General features: G+C 34.1%; 1 protein-coding gene across 1 annotated transcript; it reads right to left on the reverse strand.

Annotated features, from left to right (window-relative positions):
- Window positions 1-3,246: 3,246 nt before the first annotated feature.
- Window positions 3,247-8,233, reverse strand: LOC120143176 (probable arabinosyltransferase ARAD1). The gene is made up of 10 exons (XM_039157568.1): window positions 7,765-8,233; window positions 7,395-7,581; window positions 6,675-6,832; window positions 6,438-6,585; window positions 5,631-5,746; window positions 5,415-5,553; window positions 4,707-4,817; window positions 4,156-4,224; window positions 3,446-3,583; window positions 3,247-3,387 (listed from the first exon to the last, which is right to left on the reverse strand). The coding sequence occupies exons 1-9, from the start codon at window positions 8,229-8,231 to the stop codon at window positions 3,449-3,451; spliced, it is 1,530 nt and encodes a 509-aa protein (XP_039013499.1). The 5' UTR covers window positions 8,232-8,233; the 3' UTR covers window positions 3,247-3,387; window positions 3,446-3,448.
- Window positions 8,234-9,825: the final 1,592 nt, after the last annotated feature.

The raw sequence follows: 9,825 nt of genomic DNA on the forward strand, positions 1-9,825 counted from the left end.
TTTACCCCATTTTGAAAGCTAAGGCACGATACTTCCTTCAGGAACTTGGGATTGGAGGAAACTTTTCGCCTTTACTTCCCGATCATATCTTTGAGCGCATGGCGGCTGTGCCACCACCTCAAAGTCAGTCAGGACAGGATGCACCCAACACGACGGCGGCTGGAGGTCTTCTTAAAAATCATGAAAGGAAAAGATCTTCAGTTTTACACGGAGCTTAGGAAGGTGCTCAATCATCATAGTCGAGCTTTGGGCTGCACATGATCTCCTAATGCACGCTTGGAGATTAGACTTCATATCCGTGGGACTAGAAACGAATAACAGTGAGGTTGTTCGAACTCACAGCATATCTGAGGCTTTAGCCGGAAATCCATTGATAAAACTCGTGATTGAGTCGCAAGAATTACACATGTTCGTAGGGAGCAAAAATTCACTATCCATTTAAAAAGGATTTATTAAAGGAAAACAAAAGTTCAGATTTACTAACTATAACTTACAATAGACATGCAAATACGTGCAACAAGTTACACCAAAAAATGCAACAAAATATGAAGTTTAAATCATGGAGGATCCTTTCTTTTTCCTCTTGTTCTTAGGTTTCACAGCATCTTTCAGTGTTTTCGGCCCTATCACCCGCATTTCGATTCTAGATGCATCGACAGCTGACAACTTTGGATTACCATCTTCGTACGACCCGGTCTTCTACCTTGGCTTAGCTTTTCTTCGCAGCTCGACTCCTTTTTCTTATTCTCATTTGACAAACCTACAAATTCCACGTGTGAGACGACGTTGTAATGACTTCTTTCGAGCTAGTGCACATACTACTACAATCTCCAGTGAGAAACAGTGAAATATCATTCAAAAAAGGGAAAGTGTTCATAATTATTCATCAGGTACAGTGCAGAAAATGGTGAACTTCAGTTTACTTTAGGTTAGAGCCTATTCCTCAACCGAGTGACGTTTAGATACCAATAAAAACAGACAAAGGCTACAAGTATCATAAGCGAGAAATCCGTAATGACTTCTATCAAACTTGTTAAAAGTTATCGTATTCGGAACCAAGTGAACAGTAAAGAACTGATCTTCATATGCTAAAGTAATTTGCATTTGAATAAAAATAATAATTTCATTACGCATAATAATCACATCACAAATAATAATAAAAAGAGTAAAAGTTTCGCCAAAAAAAAGGAAACCAAGTAAATTTTCCAAGAAAATAAACAAAAATAAAGAACAACATAACTTGCCTGCCAAAGTTGATTATGGTATTACGAAATTCAAAGGGTTTTCGACCATCGATCCTTATTTTAGAAAGTAAAGCTGTTTTGATGAAATTCTTCTCATTCGGTGTCAAGCGCCAAGTGTTGGCCAATCTAACATCCATCTTTATTTCTGCAACAAATCGGATTTATTCAAAACTGATGAATATTTAGCCAGAGCAGTCGGTTCTTTCATTGAGACAATTCATCAAACGGGTTCAAGACTTTCGAAATGCACTAGAAATAAGGTGTTCGAATCGATACCCAGTAGCAATCCAGTACGTTGGTGATACAGAAGAATCGGAAAAAGGGATTTGATACTTGAGTGCAGCTGTTCTTCCCCGCGTTTACTGATCACTACTGGTTGCCAATGGGAACTTTGAGCAGAAGGAGCCCAAACCAAACCCCATAAATTGGTATTAGACCCGTGGATGGGCCGCCCTATCCGTCCTTGTGGTCCAAAATGATATATGTATATATAGGCTTAGGATCTAACCAATATAAAATTAAGAGTTTTACATATCTTTACGGTCATTGGATTTAGAGAAACCAAAGACTATGATTAATAGTAACACCTTTTTTTTTAGTGAATATCTTCTTGTTTTTAATCTCAACTTTTGGTTTCTCTCATCTAATAATCCTAAGAAGGTTAATTTCTTTCATGCAATATATTCTATCAAGATATCGAGAGATAAAATAATTATGCAACAAATAAAGTCAAAGTTATCTTCACTCATGAAATTTTTGTTAACTATAATAATCATAATGTCTTATTAAAGATCACTTATGACTTATAACATCAAAAGTAATTTTGACCTATTGCTAACGCTGAATAACCTTAAAGGGTCATACATTAAACAAGTCCCAGAATAATGCTTTTTATAGTAATTTAAAATTATGAAATTAGTTTTAAATTAAAAATAATAATCATTTATTATAACCAAATTCTTACTGGTTTTATTTAGTATTATTTTCTAATCAAATAAAAAGGATACAGTACATAAATGGTCCGGACAATATGATACTATTTTATTGAATCCTTTGACTATTAAAAATTATAAAATAATTACTTTGTTGAGTCTCTCGATTATTAAAAGTTACAAAATAGTCAACTATTTTTGTCGTCAAAATTTTAATGAAAAAGACAGGTTTAGAATATAATTAATAGTTAAGTGATCATTTTGTAACTTTTAACAGTCAAAAGACTCAACAAAGCAACTCTCTATAGTCAGAGGCTCATTTTGCAACTTTTAATAGTCGAGAGATTCAATAAAATAATACCCCATAATCAAAAGACCATTTATGTACTTTATCCAATAAAGAAATATAGCAAATTAATTATATGATATAATTTAAATTACGGATTTATATACTTGTTTATATATATATATATATATATATATATATATATATATATATATATATATATATATATATATATATCACACACACAAACAACAAAAACGAAAGTTAATCGCCCTTAAGAAAAAAAACGAAAGTTAATCGCCCTTAAGAAAAGAAAAGGGGAGTTATGCTATTTGAGATAAAACCACACAAATCATTTTTAGAAAATAAATCAGAACTATTTTATTTTTGATAAATAAATCAGAACTATTACTCCAATGAATTATTCATTATTTGTTCGAGTGTGAATATTTATAAAGGATGATTAAAAATATAAAATTTATCTTATTTGTGTATAAATTTTATTTAAAATAAATAAAATTAAATATAAAAAATTTTATTTTCTATTAATTTTCATGCACAAATTCTGACTTTAAAAGAGAATATATCTCATTGACAATTTGGTAAAACATACATTTTTTTTTCTATCTTATATTTCTTCAACCAAACATTATATCTTACATTTCTGTCAAACAAAACAAAAAAGATAATACAACATTCCCAGTAATATGATAAATAATGTAACATTCAAGTAATCTTATTCCCAGATATAATCCTACATTACGTGAATCAAACGACCCAAATATAAACATATAATTCAACAGTGGGAATATTAAATCAAAAGAAGCAAGACATAAAAACAAGTATGCTTGCAAGAGCAGCCAAATCAAATACATCAAACAAAATGTTTTTGGAAGGGGATGGACTCTACAAGAATCTAAGAGCAACCAGGAAACAAGAAGCTGTCTCTATATATATGCTTAAAGAACGGTTCATGCACAACACCTTCAAACGGGGAGAGACCGATGAGAACCGGTCATATTGCCACGCCTGCAATCACAGCTGCAGACACTTCTCGATTCTTTAACCACACGCTGTGATCTCCGAGTATGAAGCTTGATGTTCACCAACTTACCACCCATCTGTTACAAACAACAAATACTTGGTGAATTCGTACGGCTTACCCGGAATAACAACACCGTCTATTCTTTAAAGGCAGCAATGTTAAGATTGAAGAGAACAATCAAATGCTCAGAGCCATTAACAGTCATTGCCTATGTTTACTCCGACTAGGAATGAGTACAAAATATTAACATTTGTCCGATACAGAAGTTCTCATTATTTTAGTAAGTTCTTCCACGTCTTTTAAGGGTCATACCCTGTGCCTATGATATATCTGAATGTGTGAAACTCATGTCCATGTCCAAGAATGTTTCGTGCACAAATGTGGGACACAACTAAACAAGTACATTCTTAAAAAATGAAGAGTTAAATCAAAGCTCTTCATTTACATGGGTTACGGCTATTGGGTGGCGAGATTGCATCATTACTGCTGATGCTATCCAAGAGCATTTCATTTCATTTTACTTTAAAGTCCTTAAGCTGGAAGTCATGAACAAGCTTAAGCTCAAAGCAATATAAATTCAGCATAATTTCTCAAATAAAATAACCAAAGGAATTTAAACTAAATATAATGGTAACCAGTGTTACAAACCATTCTCCAAACCAAATCTTCTGGACCCAAGGGTTGAGCTGGACTCGAGTACACAAAATGCCTTGAGAACTGGAAAATGAGAAAAAACAAAATCAGTCAAATTGACATTATAAAATATAGTAGTACTGGTTTTATCATACTAACTTGAGAAGATGAAAGATAAGCAGGAAACTGATAAAGTACCATCCAATTATTAAAAAACTCAACATTTGGGTAGAAGAAATAATATCATACAGACATTAAGAGATGAACGTACAAAAGATGCCAAGTTCTAGTTTCAAAAAAGTGAAATGTGAGTGCTAATCCTAATGCTAAAATTCTCATGTGCAATCAAAATGATTATAAGAAGCATAAAGCGATCGATATCCAAAGATTCCAGGTTTTGGCTTGAAAGTGAAAATGTGAATGCTAGACCAAATATTAATTTTTTCCCCCAAGTACAAGCACGGCCAACCTGAGTAAAAAAATTGTCTTTCCATCTAACCATTGTGGAAGATAAAGGTAAAGGAAATCAAGAGCAGGATCAAAATGCAGAATTTTCAAGCACAAACCTCAACAAGATTCTTCCTCATTTCTCTGATCTTATTAGAGCTAATGCCTTTTAAATATGTTAGCAGCCAACCAGGCTGCACAGCATCAGTTGAAGAAACAAATATAGCAATCTGCATGAAAGGAAACAATAACAATAGAACTCGTGATTTAATCTGTCTAATATGCAGAAATCATATAACCCCAATGAACTACTTGGTAGCATCTCAATGAACTTCATTACAAAATTTAATTCATTGCTTCTTCAATTGTTTCAATAGAGTCAAACAAATTCTTAAAGGGGAAAGGGGATAATAAAAAATATCCTCGTATATACAATTAATAATCATTCGCTTAATGATCTATACAGGTTGCCCACCAATATTAAAGAATTCATAACCATTCACTTCATGCAACATGAAACTATAAAGGCACATGTTCGGGGGGAAATTGCAACTTTCTGAAAATGGCAAGAAAGAAATAATAAATTATGTAATTTCATCATGCAACAAATAAAACAGGAGGCTGATTTCCAACTGAATGAACTCTAACTTCCCAAAAAGATCAGAATATCAATAAAGTACCATATAATAAGCAACTTTTAGGCAACCATTAAACAGAAAGTAAAAAGCAATGTCAGGGTAGCCACAATGCATCGAAGGAAAGCCAGAAACAATTTTTTTTTTGATAGGAAAAAGCCAGAAACAATTAAAGCTTAAAAAATTGCTTACCTTTCTATAATCTAATATTCCTTCAAAAGGAAGTTCCAGTTCATCACTAATAATAACAGGGATACAGCCACTAACAACAGCATCAAACAATCTAGCAGAGGAAGGAGTATCACCAGCTGGACTTAAACAAAATGTAGACCTGATGACAGGGGAAACAACACAACCATTATCATGAAGCGGGAAACAAGACTGTAAAGGAGAACCATTCAATCTTACGAGCGCATCCCCTTCTGAGCAGCAGTTTTCCCTTGCTCCCCAGCTGTTCCTTCCTCTATCACGACATCCTTTGCATCTGCTAATTCTGCAACAAGTTTAGAACGTATCTTTCCTCCCTGAAAAACAAACCACAAATTAAGCATCCAAAAGATCGAATGAGTGCATTAGCATGTGAGACATAGGAGAGTGAATGTAGAAGACAAAACAGGTAAATCTATTCGCCAGCCAACCCTTAAAAAAAGACACAAGGGTCAGGTAAATAACACCATCAAATCAATTAGAAAAAATGCAGCATTTACAAGAACCAAAATAATATCAAAGAGAAAATTAAAGGAAAAAATACTTCAGAATAACTGTGTTCTCAGTATCATTAATTTTTTTATTTGCTTTCAATTCCAACCTTTCTCACTCTCAAGCAAGCATGCATAGACACGCATACAAAGAAAGCCCAAGAAGGCATCTTTCTAACTTGTTTCGCCTTCTTCTGTTTAGAATTAACAATTGGCAAGTCTTTATATTAAAGACCAAATACCCATCGACCCTAATGGAAAAACAATGAACACATAGGATTATGGTTGTTACAATGTCCCCCTTCTTCGCTCGCTCCCTCCAATATTTCTCTCCTGTCATACAATTCTTGTGTCTGAAAAAATAAAGAAAGAAATGGCATGTCCTTGGGCTAGATCTCCTGCACATGCATCCACACAATAATCCTAAATATTATCCTACTTCCATATTCTATCAAATATTCAAATTTAATTCAAGAAAAAAATTCAAGCAGATTAATAAGATAGTCAGAACTCATACAGCATTTCTCTTCAATCGTCCACGGAAGAAGACCAGTGTGGTTCTCTTTGATTCACTTTCGGACACACAATTTGCATCACATAAATCAACATTTGCAACATATGGGAGAATGAGATCTTTCTCCAGTGAAACTTGTCCTGGCTTGTACCTAGGATGTTAGAATACCACTTTTCAGAGATTGAAATGACTGTAAACTAGCAAGATAATAAATCTCATTTGCAATGGTCATGTGGTTACCAATTCCCGGTGGAGTCCATATCTGGTAAAAGCCAAATTGCATTTTTCACATATCTGCGAACAGACTTAAAGGACCATGGATGATGAATGGAAAATATGTGATCCCTTCCTTCAGATCGTTTCCATGCAGGCTGATCTGTCACCCATTTCAGGGCTTCCTGAAAACCATACAAAGCAGGGGCCTAAGATAAGTAAATTCTAAAATTTAATACCACAAAATGTCCACATGCAACGATCCAGGCGAAGTCCAAGGGAAATCAAAACAAAAAAATGGAAATAAAAAAGGATGACATAATTGATGTATTACAATAAAATACTATGACACAGGACCCACGGAAACAAGTTAACAAATTAAATATTGAGAGTTGAGCTTAGTGGCTGCACCATAGTTAAGAATCACTTGCACACAAAGAAGCTAAAACATAATCAATTTAGAAAATACATGGGACTTGATCCAATTATGATTTTCTTTTCTTACCCTACCTCCCTTTGAAACCAAGCACTCGGTAATACATTGACCTAAATTGTCAACATTGATAAACTTGAATACCCAACCCAGTAAGCACAAAACGACAACACATGAACATACCAAAGACCGAAAAAATAATCAGCGGAATGGGAATGGAACCAAGCGCCTCTCGGCTCTCTTAAAGAATAAAAGGCACATTAATACGAACATTTAGATATAAAATATCAGAAAACCTGGAAATGCACTCACACCCTATATAAGGCCTTGCATTGTTGCTTCTCCAACAAGAAAAAGCTAATTGTGGTGAAAAATGGCACGTAAAACAAATCTGCCTCTTCCTGCCTATCAACTCTCACAACATTTTTCAAAAGCCTTTCAGATTCCGGTGCAATCAAATCCGCCCACAGCCAATAATCAATAGAATGCTGCACCACCAGAATAACAACATAATTTAAAGTAAGAACTATAACAAACGGACCATTTTCTTGTAAATGAAGGACAGTTTCCCGTTTATTTTCCAAGGCACTCCAGTCGAGAATTTAAGCAGATTTCAAACAGGAATAAAATTAGAACACTTGATAAGTTTACCTGAACACTTGATAAGTTTACCTGTTCGATCAACGGTGAACCGGGCTACCGTTGGAGGTCAGATTAGATGTTTCTCGATAAGTATTCCGAAACAACCAGAGCAAATCGAAGGTAAACTTCTTCGGCATCTCGTAAACGTAAACCCTAATCGGGAAATTCAGCGGGTAGTACGGATCTCGGTGCACCCATTCCACTTCCTTGGCGAACTTTCGGTCGTCGAACCTCGTTACGTCGTCTTGGAGAGCGGAACGCACCGTATCGTCGGAAGTGCTGGGAGCCTTGTGGGTGAGGAAGTTTTCGAGGGAGGCGACAAAGGAGGTTTCGGGCTGGACGCGGGGGTGCGGGTGGGTATAGACGGTGGAGGAGAAGGAGGCGGCAGAATGAGAGGAAGAAGAGAAGAAGAAGGGGAAAGAGAGAGCGAGGAGAAAGAGGACGGAGAAGAGGAGGAGGCGTTGGGATTTGGATCTGGTGGAGGACGATGGCATTTGCTTAGCTCGCATTTTTTTCCTCTTCTTTTTCTTCTTTGGGAAGTTGCAGAGATCTGATACGAACTATATGCATATTTTCAAGAACTTTAGGATAGAGAGTACAAATGATATCCGATTATAGTTTATATCAATTATTAAAAATTATAAAATTATACTTTGTAATCAAAAGGTTATTTTATTAAATCAATCAATTATTAAAATTTATAAATTTATCATTTGATTATTTATTATGTTTCAAATTTATTATTTTTTATTAAAAATTAATTACCGTTTGAGTTAAATATTAACATGATGATTAGGATATAATAGTCATTTGAGATTTTAAGATCAGATTTTATCATATCATAATCAATAAGTTAACTTTCAGCTTAGACTGTCATCAATTTCTTAACGTAAATTGATGAGTTTGGAACATAATAAATAGTTGAGTGACTATTTTGTAACTTTTAATAATCGATTGACTCCACAAAACAATATTTTATAATCCACTGATCATTTTATGACTTTAAATAGTCGAGAGACTGAATAAAACATCACTCAATAATTATAGATCATTTGCATACTTTACTTGAATTTTTAATATTTTATTTAGCTACTTATTGCTAATGATATTTTTATCGTTGGTTAAAATTTAAAATATAATATTTAATAAAATGATAACTTTTGCTTATGTAGTATATTTCATTTATTGTTTTCGCCCTTCATGTATTTTTTATATTAATTTAGTCTTTGAAGTTGTTCAATTACATCATTCTATAATATATCCCTAACTTAAAACTTAATCTCTAAACCCTAAATCTCAAACTCTAATTTAAGGTTATAATTTAAGATTTTAAGTCAGGGTAAGATATATAATGATATATAATTGTACTTTAGGATTTTAAGGGTAAGATATAAAATGATGCAATTGATCAACTTTGAGGGTTAAGTTGGTGCGAAAATACGATAAGGACAAAAATGATAAATTAAAGAGAAAATAACCTCAGTGACCGAAAATGCCTTATAATATACGATTTTAACCAACTTTTTTTGGATTTGCCAAAATGACCAACAAAATCGCAACACGAACTCTAATTTTTCAACTCAGTTTCCAAATTCGCAACGCGAATATCCAGATCCGCAACGCGATTTTGAAAAATGTGTTGCGATAGTTAAAATGTGTTACAAGAGTTTGAAAAATGTGTTGTTGCGATAGTGAAAAAGTGTTGCGATAGTGAAAAATCCAAAATAAGTTTACATTTTAACTATTCCAAATTCATGTGGAGTTTGAAACAATAAAGAATGTGTTGCGATAGTGTAAAAGATTCCCAAGCCATTTGTAAGATCTTAGTTTGAAACAATAAAGAATGTGTTGCGATAGTGTAAAAGATTCGCGCACCGCCGCCGCTGTCGTCCCGTCTCGGGTCGTGGTCGTGGTCGTGGTCGTGGTAATACGTGTCTTCGACACGTCTGCGCGGATACTATCATTTTAGAGAAAATTCTTAAGAAACAAATGCAATACCACCAGTCGTGAACTTGGACTTGGACTATCGCAACGAATTTGGACTAAAGTAAATTTGGAAAATCGCATTGCGATAGTCAGAATCGCGTTGCGATTTTGTATTAT

Source organism: Hibiscus syriacus, unplaced genomic scaffold, assembly GCF_006381635.1.
Source record: "Hibiscus syriacus cultivar Baekdansim isolate YM2019G1 unplaced genomic scaffold, ASM638163v2 tig00110833_pilon, whole genome shotgun sequence".
Lineage (NCBI taxonomy): Eukaryota > Viridiplantae > Streptophyta > Magnoliopsida > Malvales > Malvaceae > Hibiscus > Hibiscus syriacus.

Excerpts from the sequence above, each read along its gene's own strand:
- LOC120143176 (XM_039157568.1), bottom strand. The coding sequence starts at position 8,231 with ATGCGAGCTAAGCAAATGCCATCGTCCTCCACCAGATCCAAATCCCAA. Across the intron at positions 6,586-6,674 it reads ATGGACTCCACCGGGAATTG|GTACAAGCCAGGACAAGTTT; the intron begins GTAACCACATGA and ends CTAACATCCTAG. Across the intron at positions 4,818-5,414 it reads GAATATTAGATTATAGAAAG|ATTGCTATATTTGTTTCTTC; the intron begins GTAAGCAATTTT and ends CCTTTCATGCAG.